The 23496-nt window shown below is 41.1% G+C and overlaps 1 protein-coding gene across 2 annotated transcripts; it reads left to right on the plus strand.

The window, feature by feature from the left end:
- Nucleotides 1-1532: 1532 nt before the first annotated feature.
- On the plus strand, nucleotides 1533-23021 carry chd2 (chromodomain helicase DNA binding protein 2). Of its 2 annotated transcripts, XM_061035227.1 has the most exons (38): nucleotides 1533-2008; nucleotides 6416-6650; nucleotides 7395-7481; nucleotides 7644-7705; nucleotides 8133-8264; nucleotides 8572-8742; nucleotides 8883-9022; nucleotides 9235-9460; nucleotides 9555-9655; nucleotides 9764-9805; nucleotides 9913-10091; nucleotides 10174-10298; nucleotides 10845-11061; nucleotides 11162-11251; nucleotides 11338-11528; nucleotides 11643-11831; nucleotides 11964-12126; nucleotides 12245-12397; nucleotides 13057-13128; nucleotides 14496-14645; nucleotides 14732-14886; nucleotides 14972-15068; nucleotides 15164-15256; nucleotides 15358-15531; nucleotides 15680-15849; nucleotides 15942-15983; nucleotides 16097-16236; nucleotides 16326-16464; nucleotides 16553-16703; nucleotides 16932-17054; nucleotides 17177-17296; nucleotides 18051-18191; nucleotides 19017-19133; nucleotides 19231-19409; nucleotides 19494-19593; nucleotides 19713-19896; nucleotides 20406-20652; nucleotides 21060-23021. In XM_061035227.1, exons 1-38 carry the CDS (start codon nucleotides 1947-1949, stop codon nucleotides 21343-21345), a joined length of 5445 nt encoding a protein of 1814 aa, XP_060891210.1. In that variant the 5' UTR covers nucleotides 1533-1946; the 3' UTR covers nucleotides 21346-23021. The 2 variants fall into 2 exon arrangements, with proteins under 2 accessions (XP_060891210.1, XP_060891211.1); XM_061035228.1 differs by lacking the exon at nucleotides 8133-8264 and having other exon boundaries at nucleotides 1534-2008.
- The last annotated feature ends 475 nt before the right edge of the window (nucleotides 23022-23496 follow it).

Below are 23496 nucleotides of genomic sequence, written 5' to 3' on the forward strand. Positions count from 1 at the left end.
GCATTGTGGGCTTACAACTTTTCCTTCTTTTTTATCCTATCAAGACCCCATTCAACTGGATAATGCTGAAGTGGAGACAGCGTTGTTTAACGTGAAGATGGCAAGCGATTTGGCTTTTAGCCAAATTTTAACAAGATGAAACCGTTTTCTGAATGGACTTTGACGTTTGGATTTTTACTTTTTACGACAACACAGACTCTGGAAGACCGTCGCTAACTGTTTAATGGACTTTTTTTTTCCAAAATAACTATTGTTTTTGGGAATCACAAAATCAGCCATTGTACATTTGATATTCAGATGTTGTTGTTTTTTTTAAATAAAGTATATGTCCTCGTAATTTTTCTTGACTTTGTTTTATTAGCTAAACCAGATACCATCAATAGATATTCAGCGTTTTGGGTGACGTTGTAGCCCATTTAGCTTGGCCGTTGGTTAACATGTCTTAGCTAATTCGTCAACTTCTTGTTTTTCTTTGCACTAGCTTTGTTACTAATCAAATTGTTGCTCCATTCATTTTAAATTAGCATTATTGCTAAAGTTTAGTACTGTGTCAACGAATCTCCTAAAACAATCTTTTGGGTACAAAGGAAATATTAGGTTGACGAAGGGGACGCTGCTAATTAAAATACATGCGTCTGCTTCAATCACTTCTTAATTTAATTACCACAGCAGTCAATGAATTCAGTTAATTTGTGGTATTGCATTGCAATGCATTGTAGGTTAAAAAGTTTTCAGCCTGACCAGAAATGGTTTCCAGAGGCTCTCTAAAATGGCTCCTTACTGTCCTTCTTCCTGTCTGAGCAGGAAGTGATGAAACTGGTGCATTAAAAAAAATAATTCACAGCCTCTAAATATCCTTACCTTTTTATGAAGTGGGAAGGAAGGTTTTAACTTCTGGCTTGCATCCTAGGGTTGAAAATATATTAATTTTTTTATATTAACAACATTTAAAACAAAAATAAAAAGTGGGTGGGACTTAAAACATCACCTGAGTGCTGAGTAAATGGAAATAACGTCAATCAAAGGCAAAGCTTTCAGAGCTAGGGAAGGAGCTGTAGATGGCGGCTGAGCCTTGGGAAGGGTGCCATAGGCTTTCGTCAGACCGTTTTTCTTGCTTGTTTTTCGACCAAAACCGCACGACTTTTATCAAGATTAAGTCCTGTGGCTTTACGATCGCTGTTTTGACGGAAATTTAGCCGTTTTTTTTTGTCGTTTTCGGGCTTTTTTCGGAGCTATACGAGCCGTCTGAGCTGTGGGAGTGCTTGTCGTTGTTTTCCATACAGAGCTCCGGCAGCCATGGCGCGCCTCCATTTTTAGTGAGCAGCTCGGCTCTGTGTCGCTCTGAGTCTGACACTATATGAAGACTTTGAAGGCCTGCAAGCTTTTTGAAAAAAGCCCCTTTTTTTATATATATAATTTATTTTTAAGTTATGATTGTTGCAGTTGATTTTTTTTTATTCGATTCGGCTAAAATCCCACGACAAAGAGAACTGCGAATCTAATAGTTCATTTATAGGTTACCACCTTTTCTGCACAATGAATTGTTGTGTTTACAAAGTGTGGTGAATTATTTACTGATTTTTTTTTTCATCTTCAAATCTTATTTTTCTTATCCTACTTGTGATGACGCAGTTAGAATTAATGGCATGCGGCTTCATCCGTGGACTATATTGAAATACATGTGTCGGATATTTACCTTTATTGTAGAAGCACCTGTCATTGTTCTAAACCCCCTTTTTTGTTTTTTTTAATCATCGTTGTAAATAATGACACTTAAATCTTTGGATTTAATGCCTTTTTCTTCACTCGTGTCGCATCGCCTGGGTTTTAACTGCCACCTGAGCAAAGGGGATCTTATGGGACTTGCATGATAGTTCATGCCTCTAACTTTTTGACAGTAAATACCAGGGCAATAGATCATCCTGCAAAGTTGTCTGGATACTACCATGATGAAGAATAAAAGTAAAAAACAAGAGGATGAAGGATCGACTCACAGCAACGCATCAAGGTATGATCCCTTCACTTTTTTTCCCATTTACCTTTTTTTCTTTATGTGATTTGTTTACATTGTCAAGCATGGTTGACCACCTGTGTGTACATTTGCTTCGTGGATTTGACTGAAGTGCACCACTGTCACGGATGACCTTGCTATTGTTTAATAGCCACACCCTGATTTCCCTACCATTTCTTACATTCAATCCTGAGGTTTCAGGCCTGTGTTAAAGACATCACAGCCCACAATATGAACGTTTTACACTCATTTCTCCTTTGTTTTGTTGCAAAATCGTTTGTCTAAAATGTCTAATGCTCCATCACTATAAAGTAAAATGACCTTGTCTTACTAGTTGGTGCTGCAATGCACCATTTGATCAACCTTAGCTTGTATTTATTTCCAAAACAAACGTTGTGTGCATGTTATTTCTGGACAGTTTTGCAGCTTTTCCAGATTATCTTGATAGTATTTATTATACTCTGTTCATAGTTCTTTGACATGATCACACTACAACAAAAAAAACATTTTTGTTTCAACATGCAACCTTTTTTTTTTAGACTTATTCTCATAGTTTAAAAGTTATATTATTTGCAAAAGTCCATTTTCTATATGCATTGCGTTTCTGCTTTTTAATTTAATTCACTTTGAAGATTTGCATTATAATTACTTTTGTCTTGTGTAAGGGAATTATAAACTACTTTGAAACTATTTTTGATGTTATGCCAGTGTTTACATGCTTTCTGTCTTTTACCCTGTTCACCTCAAACTTATATTTCTTTAAAGGGGAAGTTTATTCTCAACCTTTTCAGATTCTATCTGAACATTTGTCCAAAATGGTGATTTTCTGTTATTATTTTGAATCATTTTTTGTCTAAAGGAAGATATTTTACTGGATTAAATTCACATAAATTGTCATGCATTTTAAGCATATAGCTTTAAGGGGCACTCAATAGATAAATGTATTTAAGCTTTATGTGTTCATTGATGTGTTGATTAAATTATCTATTTTAAACTTGTCTGATTTTAAAAAGTCATTTTCCTTTTTATATTTGGATTAATCTGTATTCCTTGTCAGGTAGAGAAGGTGTGTAGCGTGTGGGAGTCTTGACACACGTGTGAAAGTTTTGGCACTGTTGTTACTTTTTCTTAATATTTTAAACTTCAAGTGTGTGCATGTCATCCTGAGGTATCTGAACCTTTGAAAACAGCATCTTTAAACAAGTGTAAACACCACACAACTTGATCAATAAAGGTGGCTTTAAAAACAAGCACTAGGTGATTTTGCATGTTGTCGAAACAAAGCAACAATTAAGAGAAAAGACAGAAGTGGCTCGCCTTTATTTTGAAAATACTTTTGTATTTATTGCACAAAGTTGATGTAAAACTCTTTTTCTGAGAGAGAAATGAAATCTCCATGCACTCAGAGCAAATAATGCATCTGAATCACTGCTGTGTTTTTAAGTAGATTGAAGGTTGTATGATAAATGCATTCTCACTGCTTTTTACTAAATGCACACTGCAGCAGGTTACATCACACTTGTAGTTTCTCTGTGAGAATTTGTGGCAGCCATTTTAGTCTTTTTTTCAGCTGTGAGTTAAATATGTCCTCTGCTCCTGGTGACAGCCTAACTTTTCCTGTTGGTAGAGAACTACAGGGGGGGGGGCATGCAGAGAAACACAATGACTGACCTAAAGTGTGGGGCTTTAATGGTATGTAACGTCTTACCATAAAGTTCACTATACATACTCTCCAGAGTCACAAAATGGCCCTTGCCTTGTGTGCCTAGCTTGCTCACTTATCTGTATTAAAACTCTGCTTAGAGAACTACACGGAGGAGGAACAGGAAGAGTTCAGAGACATGGAGGCCTACAACGCCCCGCTTCTATAGGCTGGAATGCCACCTAGCAACGTGCCAGCCAATGATAATTGAAGGATTCGTTCGATGTCCCGCCCACTTTTGACCTCACTTAAAGCGGAAGGAGTCTTGCACTTCCGAGTCTGCTTAAAGTACAGGCTGTGAAATCTAGTAACCTATGAAATATAATTATTTTAAGAGTATAAGTATTAAATTAATAAGCTGACAGTTTAAATCATTTTCCATTTAAGTTTTATGCCCATACATATACAATTAAAATAATATAATTTTAGTAATTGGTAAAAATCTCAGCAAAGACGATATAAATCACCAAAAACCTCTAATAGGTAAAATTACTAATAAGTCTGTGAATTCTGTCTTTTTGTGAGAGCACTGTCTCTCCAGGCAGTCCATGTAAGGCTGTGGTTTGCGGGGTGAGTTTCAGAGGTGAATTGTGGAGGGCACATCGCCCCCATGTGTCCACATGAGGTACTGCATGCAGAGAAATCCAGACTGTAGTGGTCAACTCGCCAAACTACAATTTTCCCACCAATGAAACCCCATCAAGCAGACATGCTGACATCATCCCACAATATCAGCAAAGTTCTATTTCATTTAATACAACAAAAAAGTCAACACTATAACATTTTAATTCATTGAAATATTAATATAACCTGTGAAATAGAACCTTGGTTTCAAAAAATGTGATGCTTCTTTTGTGCATTTACACTCAATCATTGTTATTGTTTTTTTAGTTTTACTTGAACAACACATTGTGCTTTATTTTACTAACCAGCAGTGTTTCCCCCTACATGCGTCTAGCAGCGGCGGTGTGTCTCCTAGTCCTGCATGAATTTTATGAAGGACTCGTTTGCGGATAAATAACGGTCTAAATCCATTAATGTTTGAGATAAAGACAAGCTGTAAAAAGTATGACAATCACCCAGATCTGATCAACTAAAGAGGAAGATGACTAAGATGTACAAGCCTGAATGTGAGACTATTCTTATTAGTCTGTTTGCTTCATAGGATGGGCTTCTTCCTTTTTTTTTTTTTTTTTTTTTTTTTAAAAGATTGTGATGAGAACAATGAATTGACAAAACAAACTTTCCATAAAGCACTGATATCTGTATTCAACAGTGCAGCATCAGTGCTGTTAGGTCAGAGGAAGTGTAGTAGCCTTTACTTTCTCTCATACTCTGCTAAGTGAAACCCCCTGCATGCTGAGGGGGTCAAACACGGGTTAAAAGGAAAAGAAGCCTAATGCGCCTTTACAATAATTCACTAGGCTACATGTTGACAATCGAGTAGGCAGACATATGATCTGATGACACATTTAAGATTAGTTTGAGGGAATAGTGGCATTAAAATGACGATGCAATTTGGGCTTTTACAGCCAAAACATTTCTCCGGGGGTGCTTGCAGATCTAGTGGAAAGCCCTGGTAAGATGCTTGGGTTGGAGGCACAGATCTTTGGGATTTTACTGAATTTTCCTGTATTGGGTGGTTGTTGTTGGTTGACTGTTCTGTTCATTAAATGTTAATAATTCTTGTAATGTTTCTTTAATTGCACGTAACTTAAACATTGTTCATCTTCACCTCCGCTGCTACAACTCCATCCTGGGGGAAACACTGAAGGATACGATTAAATAATTCTTTCTTCTTTTTTTTTTTCTTTAAAGAAATACATCTTTTACCAATTTGTCTTGTATCGTCCTTTTCCCTTTAGAAATACTGAATGCTTTCACGACTCAGGCCTCTAACAATCCCCTTTGTGTGGAACAAAACAAATCACACGATTAATACAACAAAAAAAAAGAGGCTCACAGTAGACACTGCCTGTGGTGTGTTTGGTGTCGTGGTTAAGTTGCTGTATTGTTGTTGTGTGTACTGCGATGTTATGTGTGTTGTTGTATTGTTGTTTTGGAGATCATGAATAGCTGCTGCTATGGAAAAGCTAATGGGGATCAAAATAAAAAACAAACAAACAGCTTTATTGAAAAGTATCAGAAGCGGGGGGGGGGGGGGAGTAGAGAGGAGTAGAACCAATACCAAAGGATCTGGACTCAATGATGAATATAGATACTTCCATATTATTTTATATTCTTATTTCTAGAGATGAACCTGTGCAGTGAAACTTAGGGTTAAGATATTTCATAATCATACTCGTACAGGTTTTAGTTATCGTACGGCTGTACTTAAATCTGACCTTTGATTGAAGGACGATTAATGCGGTCGCTGACTTTAGGTCAGCTTTGTTAAAATTGTTATTTTGGCCGTGAAAGAAGATTGGGGCTTTCCAGAATGACTAAGAGGATTTGTTTGCCTTGGTGAGAATCCGGTTATTATGAACCTCTTAGCAGAAAAAGGCGCGCACACCATTATGTAATAAAGTTTAGGTTTCCTGTTGGCCATGAGTCAGAACTTTCTCTCACCATCAAGCTCATGCTCTTGCACAATTTCCCCGTTAGAGAGTGTGCAGTTAAAAGTTTGGGGTTAACTCACTGGCTGCTTAACACTTTTGCAAAAAAAAATCCAAAGTCTGAACATGTTCTTGTTCCTGTAGCAATTCAGCCTCGGAGGAGTCCAACCGCTCTGCGTCAGAGTCGGGAAGTCAGTCGGAGAGCGAGCATGGCAGTGAGAGGAGGAGACCCCAACACTCGGAGTCGAACAGCTCGTCTGAGTCAGAGAGTCACTCCGGGTCGGGGAGCGAGTCCGCCGGATCCAAATCCCAGCAAAACGCAGAAGAGGTCAAAGACAAGCCGGTGGGAAAGAAGGAGCGTCTGGCAGATGTCAAGAAGGTAAAAGTTCAACGAACTTCAGAAAGGACACTGAGACCTGCTGTGACAGCTCACTGTTTCCAAAGCAGATTAAGATCTCCAAATGTCTTCCTGTCCTCCAACAATTGTGATTGAGTTAACTGTGTTTGTGTCATCAGATTCTTGATGTGATTATGGAGATTTGACCTGCAGGACACTTTTAGTTGCAGCCTAATTTAAAAAGTCTTACAGTGGCATTGTCTTTTTTTTTTTATCAGAGTTGGACTGTAGCAATGTCCCTGCACCATGTGCTTTCTTTACTGTTAGAAGGAATATGAGGGGTCGACATTATAAATGGTCAAAATGTATACACAGAAAGGTAATTGCGCACACTAGAGAACACTTGGATAAACTGTATACCAGCAGCTTTAATCCAAGATTAGACTTAGACTTTCTTTATTGTCATTCAACTTGTACTGTACAGTGCAGATAAGAATGAAATTTTGTTGCATTTGACTCGTCAGTGCAGGATATAAACAGCAGCAAGTATTTACATAGAAAGATAAGGTGCAGATATAAAAAGAAAAGATGAAACAAACATGATTTAAAAAAAACCAGTTAGTACCTTTTGTTCCTTTCTATCTACTAAGATAAGACGGCTAATAAAACATGCAAGAACCAAAAAGTAACCGTCCTGTGGTCATATTCTAAAACCAAAAGCTCTGAAGTTCAACTAGAAAATGGAAGTGGACCAGGTTAAGACTATCATTTGCTCTCTGTTCACAGATGTGGGATGAACATCCAGATGTGTACGGAGTCAGGAGGTCCAATCGCAGCAGACAGGAGCCTGCTCGTCTGAACATCGGCGCTGGGGTAAGCTGCCTCGACAAAGACAAACAAGCGCTTCAGCGTGGTCTCCCTCTGCGCTGTTATCTTGTGTTGTCGTCAGCCTTTGTAAACGAGCCAATCGCGCCACCTAGTGGATGTTTCACAGACTCTTGTGTGATGTGTCACTGATGTGTATTTACATTACAGGGCAGCAGTGATTCTGAGAGTGAAAGTCCAAAGAGGAAAACATCACGAGCTAAGAAAAAAGAGTAAGTAAGAAGACTGTGATCATTTTTATTATTATCACTTCATTGTTTTGTTTTTTTTCCCTGCTAGTCCAACACCACATTCTTTCAGTTCAGCCATACTGAGACACTTTAACTGAACTCTTTTTTTGTAGCCGCACTTTTTATTTAGTTCATGAGTTTGTCCTTCATTGTGTTTCCAGTGTGTGTTCATATTGTGATCCTCATAATTTATTTATGGAATGGGTATCTGTTTGCTCCCAGTGGGCTCCTTCAGTTCTAACCAGACAGGTGATGCCCTGCATTAAACTCTTAAATTTGATTGGCCGGGTCAGTGGCTTATCCCTGAACAAATTACCCTATGGCCAATGTTTTTTTTTATTTACATTTAGAAGTGGTTGTAGCAACGATGGGCCTTGAGGGTGAACTTGTGGCATTTCTTTGTTATAAGAAATATCTGGAAAGATGATGACTCAAATGATGAAGAGGAGGAGGAGGAGGAGGAGGAGGAGAAGGCGTCCGACAGTTCGGACAGTGAGCAGGAAGAGAAAAAAGTTAGATCCAGACGACTTCCTGCTAGAAGGTAAGAGTGTAGTGAAGCCTGGCCAATCAGACAGCTACCCAGCAGTCATCACTTTATCATTCTGTATTGTGTGTGTTTGATTACATGTTGTGTTCTTTAATGTGGTGTGAAGTATAAACCTAAATGTTTCATTATATGAAAGTGAAGTCTAAAATAATCGAATAGTTTCTCATTTGAAATCCTGAAACTACACAGAAATCATTTTTGAACTGGAACCCCCTCTTGACTTTGATCCTGCAGGCTGACTCCATACGAAGTCTAAAGTTGTTACTGTTTTGTTTTTGTGCTTTAACTGTTTGTTTTTCAGACCTCAGGCCAAATCTGCAGCCAAAAAGCAGCTGTCTCAAAAAGGAAGGAAGTCGAGGAAACAGGAGTCGTCTGCCGAGGACGATGACGACGACGAAGAGGACGATGACGATGACGAGGATGACACTTCAAAGAGACAGACACGGGGAAGGGGTGCAACTAAAGTCAAAAGGTGCGTTACTGAACCCAACGTGTTTGATTTACCCATCACATCGATTTAAAAAACACATGAAGTTTGGTTTAGTCATGATTTGATCAAAGTGTGTTTCGGTACATCTGCTGTATCCAACGTATTCCTTTTGTGTGTTACAGCTACAAAGAGGACCAACATGACTTCGAGACCGACTCTGACGACTTGATTGAAATGACCGGGGACGCTTGTGAGGAGCAGCAGGATGACGACAGCGAGACCATTGAAAGAGTCATGGACACCAGGACGGCAAGGAAAGGAGGTGAGGAGGCATTCACAGCCGTCAGAGAATTCAAGCGATTCTTTTTTTACCAAACAATAACGATTTTGTGATTCAAGAGGAGGTTTTTATATCTACTGAGTTTGCTGCAAGTCTCTTACCTTAAATTGAACGAAGACTATTTACCATTTTTGGTTATAAAACGTTTGTATTTGGCCCATTTTTCAAAAAGTGTTTTCATCTCTTTCTTGTAGCCACCGGGGCCTCCACCACTGTGTATGCCGTGGAGGAAAATGGAGACCCCAGCCAAGGCTTTGACCCCGAGAACGAAGAAGGGGAAACTCAGTATCTGATCAAGTGGAAGGGCTGGTCCTACATCCACAACACGTGGGAGAGCATGGACTCTCTGACGCAGCAGAAAGTCAAGGGAATCAAGAGACTGGACAACTACAAAAAGAAAAGTGAAGAGCTCAATTCATGGTAAAAAAAAAAACAGACCTTTAGTCTTCACTTAAACTTTATGTTAATTGTACGTCTTTAAGGAATCTTCACTTTGCTTCGTCCTTGTTTGTAGGCTGAGGAGGGCGTCCCCGGAGGATATCGAGTTTCACAACTGCCAACAGGAGCTCACTTCCGATTTGAAAAAGCAGTTTCAGTTTGTTGAGCGTGTGATCGGTAAGAATTCAGCATCAGCTGTGTTTGCTTTTGTCTGGAAGAGCTGCAGATAATCTCTTGATGATCCACGACTTATCGTTTCATTAAAGTGAATTTTATTGTTAACAGCGACAAAATCAGGAAAGACTCCAGGATCCTCCGACTTCCCCTGTGAGTCTTTTTAAATGTTTTTCTGTTGTTTGCTTTCTGTTTCAGATTTTTTTTTAAGGTGTTTAAAATCCTGTGCATTCATTTTTTTAATCTTCTTTTTTAAACAGCTCACAGTCACAAAGCACCGCCCTCCAATGAGCCGGAGTATCTATGCAAGTGGATGGGCTTACCTTATTCGGAGTGCAGCTGGGAAGATGGAGCTTTGGTGAAGAAGAAGTTTCAGCAGTGGGTCGACGGCTTCCTGAGCCGGAGCACCTGTAAGACCGTCCCCTCCAAAGACTGCAAGGTACGAGCCGTGTCACACGTGCCCCGCTGGACACTTCAAATGATTCTACTTTACCCTCATCGTCTGTTTATTGTATTTCTAGGTGTTGAAGCAAAGGCCGAGGTTTGTCGCTCTGAAAAAACAGCCGTCGTATATCGGAGATGAGAACCTTCAGCTTCGAGATTATCAGCTGGATGGCTTGAACTGGTTGGCACACTCCTGGTGCAGGTGATGTGTTAATGAACATGGTTTTTTTTTTTTTTTTTTTAAGGATGACCTCATTTTGAAAAATATTGTCTGAAATATTTGGGTGATTTTTACTAAAGGGTTAAACCGTGCTTTATTCTTTTCTTTTTTTTTGTTATTATTTATGTTTAAACATTGTCACTTACAGTAAATGAAAAACAAGATGTTGTGGTTTTAACAACAGCCCACAAATATACAGGAGAGGAGAATCATATACAGTATATCATATACATAATTCCTTGTACAATACATTTCAAAAGAAGGGATGAAAACAGCAGACAAAAGGGGCAAACAAAGATTAAATCTTTGAATCTCTCTCCCCTGGATTACCACAACACAGAAAGTAGACAAAGAAGTAAATAATAATGGCAATGAGGGGGGGCAAAGAAAATAATTCCCCCAATATATCCCAACCCCAACCTCCCTCTCCGCCCCCCCAGCACTCCCTCCCTCCCTCCCCACCCCAAGGACCCCACAGATAAACCGTGCTTTATTCTTATCCTCCTTCTTCTTCTTCTTCTTCTTCAGGTGTAACAGTGTCATCCTGGCCGACGAGATGGGGCTCGGAAAGACCATCCAGACCATCTCCTTCCTGTCGTACCTCTTTCACCAGCATCAGCTGTACGGGCCCTTCCTCCTGGTGGTGCCTCTGTCCACGCTGACCTCCTGGCAGAGGGAGTGCGAGACGTGGGCTCCGGACATGAACGTGGTCGTCTACCTCGGCGACGTCATGAGCAGGAAGACGGTAGGTTTTAGCCTGAAGTTGTTTAGCGTCTCACCGCCTGGTCGTACCTTCATAAATGTCTCATCCTGCTCCTTCTTTTTTAAATTTTTTTTTATTATAGATTCGAGACTACGAGTGGGTGAACCATCAAACCAAAAGAATCCGTTTCAACGCATTATTAACCACTTATGAGATTCTTCTTAAAGACAAGGTATGCTGAACTCTCAGGATGTATGTACAGTAATGTTGCATGGTGAGAATCAATCCCTCAGTTTGACTCTTTCTATTCGTCTGCAGGGAGTTCTCGGGAACATCAACTGGGCGTTCATGGGCGTGGATGAAGCTCACAGGCTGAAGAACGACGACTCCCTCCTCTACAAAACCCTCATGGAGTTCAGGTCCAACCACAGGCTCCTCATTACCGGCACTCCGCTGCAGAACTCGCTCAAAGAGCTCTGGTCACTGTTGCACTTCCTCATGCCTGACAAGTACGGCCCCTTGTTCAACATCACAGCGAAAATGTCATCCGTTTTTTTTTTTTTTTTTTTGAGCTCCGGCCCCGGACATGAGTGACATTTGCTATCTGTGTTCTTGCACTGCAGGTTTGACTCCTGGGAGGATTTTGAGGATGAACACGGCAAAGCGAAAGATAACGGTTATCAGAGTCTGCACAAAGTCCTTGAGCCCTTCCTCCTGCGCCGTGTCAAGAAAGACGTGGAGAAATCTCTCCCCGCCAAGGTGGAGCAGATCCTCCGCGTCGACATGACTGCACATCAAAAACAGTTTTACAAGTACGGTTGGATTTCCGTCTCTTGTAACCTATTTATTACATCAGGCTTTCACATTTAAAAACCTTTTAGATACAGAAGCTGCATCTCTCCTCTTCATTAACCGGATTTTTTTGTTCCCTCAAATATTTCCAGGTGGATTTTAACGAGGAATTACAAAGCTCTTTCCAAAGGCACCCGAGGCAGCTCCTCCGGCTTCCTCAACATCGTTATGGAGCTGAAAAAGTGCTGCAACCACAGTTTCCTCATCAAGCAGCCCGAAGACGTGGAATGTGAAACACAACAGGAACACCTGCAGGTGAGAGTCCTCATGAGTCCTCTTGTAGCTCGCAGTCACACCTGGGGATAGGAAGCCAGCCTGTGACTTCACAAACGGATGTAATGCATATTTATTTCCCTGTCGTTTAATATTTCAGGGTCTTGTGAGGGGCAGTGGGAAACTTGTGCTGCTGGATAAGCTGCTGACCAGACTCCGAGAGAGAGGGAACAGGGTCCTGATTTTCTCCCAGATGGTCAGGATGTTGGACATCCTGGCCGAGTACTTGGCCAAGAGGCGCTACCAATTCCAGGTTAGATTTGCATATTGTCAAGGTGTGTGGTCGGAGGAGTTTTTGGCCGCCGTGCTGAGCCGGAGTTTAGACTGAACAAACAAAGAAAACATGTTTGTGCTGGACTTAAAGCTAGGCTGTACTGACCAAATCCTGGGTGAAAAGTGTTCATTTTGACCATGACATCATGTCTTTATCATGCATACAGCGCTTTTCTCCAATTATATTTAAACCTCCATAAGGTCTCACTTACATTTTCTGACCAGCTGCATCACTTATGTCTCCTGAAGCGGTTTCTATAGTGACTGTTTCTGCTGACAGACTTCAGTTTCTTTGTGTTGTCAAGGCCTTGTGACGGGGTAGTGTTTACTGGGTTGTGCTGGAACAAGGATTAGATGTCAGTGTTGTGGTAAACACACTCTGCCAGGCGGAGAGTTCATGTGGTTATTTATATCAACATAGGTATTTCTTTCCTGAAGGCCTCCCGTCGAACTCTTTTGAAGTCACTCCACTTGGTTGATTATTTCTGACTCAGTCTCTAAGTGTTATAGACGGTTGTGATCGATCCGAGCATATGGAGTGTGAACACTGGCATGTCGAGGTTATTGCTGGCGGCTTCCCAGGAGGAAATATTCAAAGGTTAATTCTCTTCCTTGTTCACCTCTCTCTCTCCCCTCCAGCGGCTGGACGGTTCCATAAAGGGAGAAATCCGAAAGCAAGCACTTGACCACTTCAATGCAGAAGGCTCCGAGGTGTGTATGTGCAACACTCAATGTTGTTGACTAAAAGAGCAGGAGATCGTGGGTCTTAAGACCTCGTTTGGTATTTTTGAATTTTGCCAGTTAATTTGCCATAAAATACAAAAAAACAACTAAGCATACATAAGTAGCATGTACACAAAATAAGGGCTGGTTCACAAATGTAATAATTAAAAAAGTTTAAGTTAAAGCAGTCCAAGCTAAATCTTTTTTGGGAATAATTGTCTTAGTATGTTTTCTGCTGACTTTATTTGAGCGCAGTATGCTGTGAAGGATAAACTTAACAACCGGACAAAAGTCTGTGTATTAGGTACATCTAATTCATGATTATCATATGGGTTTTATTCTTCTTATGGATGGTAAACACATATTTACAAATGGTTTTTTTTTGTGGTTTTTTTAAAGACTTATTTTTGTACCTTTATTTGAGAGACAGGACAGTTGATAGAGTTGGAACCAGGGAGACAGAGGCTGTATCCCAATTGCCAAGTACCTACTCAATCTGGCAGTAGGCAGTAGCCAGTACTTACTATCCATGCTGTATACTGTTTAGTACCTACTATTCAGTAGGCGTGCACAGTAGGCAGATATTTGTTCCTACTTCGTCTGATTCATTCAGTATGGAAGTGGCGTCATTTACGTTACCCGAACCGGCCGCATTCACCCATTTTTTTTGTTTATCTTTGTACTATCTAAGAGTAATGCACATATACAGTCAGGTAAACAAAAAACAATATCACAATGTAAATCAAGTAAAAAACAGATTAAATAACTAAATCACATACAGTACATGAAGAAAAGAACAAATGAAAGACAGTAATATACAGAATATAAAATAAACAAATAAAGACGCACTTAAATAGTGAAATCATTATTTAAATAGAGGGGGAAAGGTTTTATAATAATGCAGATATTTGTTATTTTTGCTGTTGTTGATTTAAAGTAGTGATTTCAGTCGGGACTTTAACTCTAGATTAAAAATTGATTCAATTAATCCACGCTCGTTTGTTTTGATTTGGAGGCGAAATGTTCAGTATACTGAGGTGGACACAAAAAATGCCTACTGAATGACCACGAAAGTTCAGTATACTGAAAAGTACGTACTGCCTACTGAACTGTGGCTACTCGGAAAGGGCCCGAGAGAGGGGAATGACATGCGGGAAAGAAGCCACAGGTCGGATTTGAACCTGGGCCGCCCGCTTGGAAGACTAAAGCCTCCATACATGGGGCGCACGGTCTAACCACTGCACCACCAGTGTCCCACAAATGTTTTTATTTATTATTTATTTATTTATTTATTTTTGTCACTGACCTGTGTTGATCGTTGACACCTTACATTAACAGTCTCATCTGTCTTCTAGGACTTCTGCTTCCTGTTGTCCACCAGAGCCGGAGGTCTGGGGATTAACTTGGCCTCAGCCGACACAGTCGTCATCTTCGACTCGGACTGGAACCCTCAAAACGACCTGCAGGCACAAGCCAGAGCTCACAGGATCGGTCAGAAGAAACAGGTAATCCACGCTTCAGGCTGACGTCTTTTCACTGCGGAATCTCGTTCAGAAGGTCAAAAGGTTACAATCTTATTTCAACCTCACAGGTGAATATTTATCGACTGGTCACTAAAGGAACGGTGGAGGAGGACATAATCGAGAGGGCGAAGAAGAAGATGGTTCTGGACCATCTCGTCATTCAGAGGATGGACACCACGGGTCGAACTGTACTGGACAGCAACTCAACTCAAGGAAGCACAAAGTAAGATGTCAGAAATGAGATTTACAGGTTTGTGATTAAGTGTTACACATGCTGGGAGTTAAACTTTCCCTTTTATCGTTGATAGTTCAAACCCATTTAATAAAGAGGAGCTGACTGCCATCCTCAAGTTTGGTGCAGAGGAACTTTTTAAAGAAGCAGAAGGAGAGGAGTCTGAACCTCAGGTATTTACAATGATTAGAATCTGATAGTTATCTTCATCTACAGTACGTGTGACGTTTTGTAAAAATGAATCCCGCTTTTGATTTTGCTTCTGTAGGAGATGGACATCGATGAGATCCTCAGGTTGGCTGAAACGAGGGAAAGTGACCAGGGCTCGAGTGCTACAGATGAACTTCTATCTCAGTTTAAGGTACCTGCCGCTGCTGCATGTTTTTAAAGTAACCTTAAACCTACTCTACTTCCTGTTCATGCGAGGTCTTTCAACTCTCTTCTTGTCCGATACTTCTGCAGGTTGCTAATTTCTCAAGCATGGAGGAAAGCACGCCGGACTTCGAGGGGAGGGCCATAAGGGAATGGGACGATATCATCCCCGAAGAGCAGCGGCGCAAAATCGAGGAGGAGGAGAAGCAGCGGGAGATGGAGGACATCTTTATGCTGCCCCGAAGCAGGAGCTCGAACAAGAGGGTGAGCAGAGGATTTAAGATCGATAACGGAGACTGTTTTTTTTTTTTGTTTGACCGTCTCCGGCTGTTACTGATCACAAAAGTTCACACTGAAGCATTTAAATCGGATTAAGATCGGGGTTAAGACATTGTTCTTGTTCCTCTTTCAGGCTCAGGCTAACGATAGCGACAGCGACGTTGGCTCCAAGCTGAAGAATCGCTCGTCGGGCTCCGAGAGCGAGACGGATGACAGTGACGACGACAAGAAGCCAAAGAAGAGAGGCAGACCGAGAGCTCGCAAAAACAACGTGGAGGGTTTCACTGACGCAGAGATTCGCAGGTTAGTCTTTTACTGACTGTTTTTATTTTTTAATGTTTGTTTTTTTTATATTTAACCCGTTTAACATTTGTTTGTTTTCATATCACTGACAGGTTCATCAAGGCTTACAAGAAGTTTGGATCTCCTCTTGAAAGGTAAACATGTTGTTAACTGTCAGAAATGATCAGTGTGTGTTTGCATCATTTTCTTAGATTAGCATCAGGAAACTAAGCACTAAAGTCCTCTTCTCTTTCTTCTTATCTGTCAGGTTGGAGGCCATCGCCCGGGACTCGGAGCTGGTTGATAAGTCCATAGCCGACCTGAAGAGACTCGGTGAACTGATCCACACGAGCTGTGTCACTGCGGTGCAGGAGCACGAGGAACACCTGAAAGAGAACCCAGTTGAAGGTTTGATGATTCTGCCTTTTTATCAGAGTTCTTTTGAAAATTAGATCGTTTTTCTAAGGTCTAAAAATAATGCTTAGTTTCTGTTCCAGCCAAAGGTCCCGGGAAGCGGAGAGGGATAAACATCAAGATCTCAGGAGTGCAAGTCAACGCCAAAACCATCATCCAGCATGAGGAGGAGTTTGAGCCTCTGCACAAAGCGGTGCCCTCCAATCCTGAGGAGAGGAACACGTAAGATAAAAACTACAAATACGAGATAGGCCTTTGTGCTTTGAGATGTGTGGAAAAGTAGATCCTTACCAGTCTCTGTTGACCACAGGTTCAAGCTCACATGCAGGGTCAAGGTGGCCCACTTTGATGTGGATTGGGATCTGCAGGAAGACATTCAGCTCCTGCTCGGGATCTACGAGCACGGCTTCGGCAACTGGGATCTGATCAAGACCGACCCTGACCTTAAACTGGCTGATAAGGCAAATACTTTTATTCTATCTTAAGCACCAAGTTGGAAATGGTTCATATATAGAGATGAAAAATGAAGAAGAGGTTAAGAGAAAAAGCTGCTCAGATCAAATTTCTCTTTTAGGGAAGCTTTTAAAAATACAATTTTTGAAGTCAAAGATTTCGTCATGAATTTGTGAAAATGCGTTTTAATGAAGCATTAGATCACGTTGAAACATCAGTCTTACTTTTGGGCACAGATTCTCCCCGACGATCCGAGCAAGAAGCCTCAAAGTAAGCAATTACAAGCGAGAGCCGAGTACCTCCTCAAGCTGCTGAAAAAAGAGCAAGACAACACGGACGTGTCTAAAACCGGAGAGGAGGTAAGACGCTTTCTAACACAGAGTGACTCCTCTTTGATGTTTCCCTTTGATATGCACCACTCCTCCTACCAACAACAACAACAACAACAACAACACAACTCATCTGATATGTGCCTCTAAAGGTCAAAGTGAGGAAGAGGAAGCCTCGGGTGAAAAAGGAGAAGATCCTCAAGGACGAGCAGGGCAACGATATCTCCTCCCCTCGTCTGTCCGACAACCCGTCAGAGGAGGGCGAGGTCAAGGTGAGCCATGACGTCGTAACTGAAGTCTAGTCTGCATGGCTTTCTGCTGCGTGTAGTATACATGATGGCTGTGTTTTTTTTGTTTGCACAAGTTCATGCATGTGTCATATATGTGAATATTGGGGTGTGTTAGCGCTGTTTATTGAGAGACACTTGTAATTAAATTAAATGTCCCACACCTGAACCTGAGCACACACAGTAGATGGAGCCTTGTCTACTAAAGACCATGGTGGGGATTTGTTTGAGAACACACGAAGGTTCAGAGAGGCCGAAACGTTGTGATTTTTCTAATAAATTGGTGATAGTTTGGAAGAGTATTGTGTGGGATTTTTTCTTTTCAAGTAATAGTTTTTCGCCCTTCGCACCTACCTTATGAGATAGTTGGATGTGCAAACACCTCAAAAATTCCTTAGAGTAAAACATTTGATATTATTGCAAACTTTGTCCTAAATGTCTTTGCTGCTCTTTTTTATAAAATGGCTCTGAGAATGTAGTCACAGTCACTTCTGGAGATCTAAATGCATGCATGTTTTTTTTTTAATTGTAGTGGTACTACATCAGTCAGTAGATAAAATATATAAACAGAGCCCTGGGGACATGAGAGAGGAAACAGGAACTACTGCAGTACCTTCAAAATAAAGTTAAATGAAGCTTTTGTTTCTTACTTAAGCAAAGAAACAATTTTCTTTTTTTGATGCACACTTTTCTCTCTTTTTTTAAAGAAGACTTTTTTTTTTGTCTTGTGTTTGAGCAGGATGACGGAGCAGAGAAGTCCCCCTCCAAGAAAAGACAAAAGAAAAAGGATAACAAAGAGAACAAAGAAAAACATGGAACTCCTAAGAAGGAGAAGGACGGGGACAAAGACAAAAAGGGGGCCAAGCCAAGGAAAGAAAAGGTATGAGAGCAGAGGATGCTGGTTTGTTTTGGCATCATGATGACATACTTTTACTAATAATAATAATAACTTTATTTATATAGCACCTTTTAAAAACACAGGTTTACAAAGTGCTTTGACAAACAGCAAAAACAAGAACAAACTAAACCAAACAGCAAGAACATAACAAATGCAAAATACTACAAATACAATGATAATAATAATAATGAAATACAATTAAACAGAAAAGAACCCAAAGTGCACGATACCCAACAGACATATATAACCCGACCATCACAAGAACCATCATAAGAACCCAGACAACACAAGAACCCAACAACAGGAGCTGAGACCAAGAGGACCAAAGATTTAAAAAGATGTAAGAAACTAAAAGAGATGAAAGCAAATCAAAAGATAACAGCAATAAGAAGGTAAGAGCAGAAAAAGAAATAGAAACAAGTGAATAAATTATCAAAAAAACCTATAATATTAATAAGAATAAAAAGTATATATAAATATGAAACATAAAGAGACAAAGTAAGACAAGAAATTACCAAGATAAAACACAAGAGGAGTTAAGATAAGAGCATAAATAAAAGGACAGTAAGAAGTAAAAGAAGATAAAAAATAGTAAAACCAGAAAGAAAAGACATTAAGACGACATCACATAAGAGCAAGTCTGTAAAAGTACGTTTTAAGAAGGGATTTAAAAGAATTGAGGGAATGTGCGAGTCTTGTCTCCTCAGGGAGGTCGTCCCTACTAGTCCCTGCCCTGTGAATGATCTATTTAAGATGTTCATGGTGGATATGTGTTGATTATGTTAATAGAAATTATTTTCCTCTCAGGCGAAAGGAACCAAAGGGAAGAAGACTCAAGGTCCGGTTCACATTACAGCCGGGTCTGATCCGGTCCCCATTGAAGGAAAGGATGACGATGAACTGGACCAGGAGACTTTCAGTATTGTGAGTTTGATGAGAAATGTGTTGAGGGGCTGCTGCGTACATGTTGTAGTGTCGCTTTACAATGATGTAATCAAAATGTGTCTGTGTGTGTGTGTAGTGTAAGGAGCGCATGAGGCCGGTGAAGAAGGCCCTGAAGCAGCTGGACAAACCAGACGAGGGTCTGTCTGACCAGGAGCAGCTCCAGCACACTCGCACATGCTTACTGAAGATCGGAGACAGAATCACAGAGTGCCTTAAAGCCTACAGCGACCCCGAACATGTGAAAATATGGCGAAGGTAAGCCGATCACATGTCAAATCTGATCCCAACACTGACCTGTCTAACTCCCCCTAAGCATTACTTTCTGTTCTGTTTCTGCAGAAACCTGTGGATTTTTGTGTCCAAGTTTACAGAGTTCGGTGCGAGGAAGCTTCACAAACTTTACAAAATGGCCCAAAAGAAGCGTTCACATGAGGAAGAGGCAAGTTGTTGTTTTTTTTTTTAAACTTTTCTCTGTTTTTATCATTTGTTTGGAAGTGGAAACCATGTTTTCTACATTACCACGAGTAACATCTCTTTAACATTTCCACGGGGTAACAGAAGAAGAGGGAGGATCCTGCAGGCAGGACGAAGTCTTTCAGACCGGAGGCGTCTGGTTCCAGTCGAGACTCCACGGGTACTCAGCCTAACTCCAAAGCTGCGTCTCACACATCTCAGTCCGGCCCCCACGGACACCACAGAGAGGCGTACAACTCCGCTAACAAACGGCACTTTGCCAATGATGGTACATGTGAAAATCAATCAATCAATCAATTTTTATTTGTATAGCGTCAACTCATAACAAGTGTTATCTCGAGACACTTTACAAAAAGCAGGTAAAAGACCATACTTATTGCTATATTACAAAGACTCGGCTTATCCATCATGAGCACTTTAAGCAAAGCAGCAAAAGTTACAGTGGAAAGAAAAAACTGCCTTATTAAAAGGCAGAAATCTTCAGCTGGATCCCCGGCTCATGACGAAACAGCCTTCACAGGCCTAGACTGAGCCGTGCTTGGAAAAGGGATAGGGGGAGAGATGGGATAAAATGCAGGAAGAGGGATAGGGAGCAAGGGGGTGATGGGAGGTGGATTTCTCTCTGTTTGCAGCCTTTGTACCAACCTAACAGGAGCAAGACATCTCCAGCCTTTCTCAAAATGCTGAATATTTTTTTTTTAATTGGTGTAACTTGTTGGATGAGGCAGAGCTCAGGTGCGTTTTTTTTTTTTTTTTTAAAGCTCTTTTCTTTTTCAGAAAGGGGAGACTGGCAGAGGGACCGTAAATATAATTACCCAGGTAACAGCAACCAGTCATGGCAGGGAGACCGACATCATCCCTACGACCAACATCGCTACAAGGATCACTATGGCGACAGACGTTCCCATGGAGACTCCTACCGCAGCTCGGGCAGTTACCGCAACAACAGCTCCCCTCGGAAACGGCCGTACGATCAGTACGGCAGTGACCGGGACCACAGGGGCAACCGACCCTATTACGACAGGTGAGAGATACCTGCACCTTTTTTTTTTTTTTTTTTTTAGTTTTGTTTCTAAGTTAAATGTCATGACCAAACAGTGTGGGTTAAATGAAAAGTAGTTGTGGAGCCAAAGGGCAGTGGTTTTATATTCTGCAGAGGAGTCATTACTTAGATGTGAAGGAAACTTGCAAATGAAGTTATGCTCATTTTATTATTTGAACATTTGTGAGTTTATAATTTCTTGAGTATATACTGTGTATTTTTCATGGTTCAACTTTGACACTTTCATGTATTTCCAGAGTTTTTTCTCTTCTATATTTCAGCACCTCCGCCTGCCTTTTGTCATTTTTTTTTAGAAATACAATAACCTTACAGCATTCAAACGATGTAACACAATGGTTTTAATAAATGCTACAAATTTTGGTTTTCAGGCACCCGGACCCCAAGAGAAGACGTTCTGATGAGTTCCGCCCCAACTACCACCAGGGCCGAGAGGGTTCTCAGCAGGACTTCAGGAGGATGCCAGAGCACAGGCCAGCAGGTCCACCTGCTCCAGATAACTACAGCAGACCCTTCCATCCTGACAAACCTCCCCCTCCGCTGGACCCTCGCTCCCCACAGGCTCAGAAGTCTCCCCAGGACTCCCGCTCTCCACCTGAGCGGCCCGCGGAGCCGAGCGCAGCCGCAGATCCGAACTGGAATAATAAGAAAACATAAAAGTATGACAGTGCTGGCCTAGAAAACTACCCTGGGTATTTTGTATCCAGCTTCAAAGCAGCACGCTGCTGAAGGACAAGTTTGGACTCGCCAATCATAAGCTCGCAGGTGGACAGGGAATCAATGTGAACCCTCTTTTTCCAGCAAAACTAGTTTGCTCTTCTCCTCTCAGTGACTGTCTGTGAATGATGAGGTTCATGTAGGAAGTGTTTCCTCCTGTCGTCTTCAAGATGTAAAACTAAGCTGGCATCTTTATTTAAATGACTTGACTCTGTTGGTCACACTTGACTATGACTGAATGGATCGCTGACGGATGCTTAGTCCCATGGACTATTATCTAAAGAGGGTTTAGGATACATGAACTGAGGACTGATCTCAATCCTAAAAGTGCCTGAAGGTTTTTGGCCTTTGTGAATGAATAATGTACGGGATTCATCCCAAAACGAAGCACGACATGGACATTCATTATGTGTGTGTGTTTAGCTTTAAGTCTTGCAAACGATGTCACTGCAAAAGGAATGTGTATTATGTTATCATCTGCACCTTCAAGATGTTCACCTTGAACATGTAGCTGAACTGAATCATGGAGTTGTACCATGCGGGTGTGGGGGGGGGGGTTGATGATGGGACAGTCTGACATTTGAATGATCAATCAAGCAAGTATCTGTCCTCCAGACACTCGACGGGAAGTTTGTGGAGGTTTTTTTTTTTTTATAGCAAATTCATATTTCTTATATGTACAAATAATCGTTCTGTAAATGAGTAGCCACATAAATCATTGCAACCCTTCTATCTCTTTTCACTTTAACCACTTTCCCTCTCGGTAGGCCCAATGAAATGAAGCTCTGTAAGCAGTATTTATTGCGACAAACTTGTGCAAAGGTTCTTAACACTATGACTTCTAACAATCCTTTATATTTGCCTTTCAGTATTACAATGGTTAACGATGGTACTTCAGTGTAGATTCTATAATTCACCGCTCTCTTCACCTACTGTACACGAGTACTTCCATGTGTATGAAGTATCCAACATGGTCTTTCCAACTTTTATGGTCGTGGTTTGGATGCACAGACTGCTGCTGGTAGGATGTGATAGCATTATCGAGATGTTACTGACGACATTTCAATTAGCTTGGTTCACTCTTTTCCCCCTGTGCCAAATCAAGTCCCGCTCTGGCCCCTCAATTCTTTACTTCTTTGTTTTTGTAATGCTTCTCCATTTGTGCCTTATTTATGTGTGTATCATCATGTGTGTTGATTCATAGACAATGCTGGGGTCTAACACGGGCAGGATGTGGAGTATTACAGTCCGATTTTGTGTCCGCCGAATGACTGACGACGGGTGAAGGGACCATGTATTATGGTAATCATGATGTGATTTTTGGAAAAGGGTTTGATGAGTTGAGGGGAAAAACAAAGGTTAAACACACAGACGTCGTGTGTGTCTGTGTGTGTGTGTGTGTGTGTGTGTGTGTGTGTGTGTGTGTGTGTTCGTCTTGGGCACCCACTTGTTACAGTGAACAGCCAGCACATCTCTTCTTCCACGTCAAGCTAAAGTTCCTGTATCATATGTTTAAGAAAAGTCTAAATAATTTATATTTGTGACAGAACCACTCTTCATGAGAAATGTGCTGTACATATGTTTGAACATATGTAATAAACTTTGTTACACTATGAGACTTTGTCTTCTTGTCGGAGCTCACTTCTGACCTCCATCATTCTGTGGTAAAGTTTTCAACTCTCGTCTGTTTCATCAAAACTATACATCCAATTACTTCATAGTCCTGCAATCAGTACAACTATTGCAACTCTACTGGCAGGTCTTCCTACATGCACTATCAAACCTCTGCAGATGATACAAAATGCAGCAGCACGACTGGTCTTCAACCTTCCTAAAAGAGCACATGTCACTCCGCTGTTCATCTCCTTACACTGGCTCCCAGTTACTGCTCGCATCAAATTTAAAACTCTGCTGCTCGCTTACAAAACAGCGACAAAAACGTCTCCTCCTTACTTTAACTCCCTCATCCAGGTCTACACTCCCTCCCGCCCCCTACGCTCTGCCAATGAAAGGCGTCTGATCCAACCTTCACAACAGGGTCCTAAGACGCTGACTAGACTCTTCTCCTCTGTCGCCCCCCGGTGGTGGAAT

This window comes from Labrus mixtus, chromosome 4 (assembly GCF_963584025.1).
Source record: "Labrus mixtus chromosome 4, fLabMix1.1, whole genome shotgun sequence".
In the NCBI taxonomy this organism is placed as follows: Eukaryota; Metazoa; Chordata; class Actinopteri; order Labriformes; family Labridae; genus Labrus; species Labrus mixtus.

Bases quoted from the DNA above. Each gene is read 5' to 3' on its own strand.
- chd2 (XM_061035227.1), top strand. From the start codon at position 1,947: ATGATGAAGAATAAAAGTAAAAAACAAGAGGATGAAGGATCGACTCAC. The intron at 11,062-11,161 runs GTAGGTTTTAGC...TTTTTATTATAG, and splicing joins ACGTCATGAGCAGGAAGACG to ATTCGAGACTACGAGTGGGT. The intron at 18,192-19,016 runs GTATGAGAGCAG...TTTTCCTCTCAG, and splicing joins CCAAGCCAAGGAAAGAAAAG to GCGAAAGGAACCAAAGGGAA.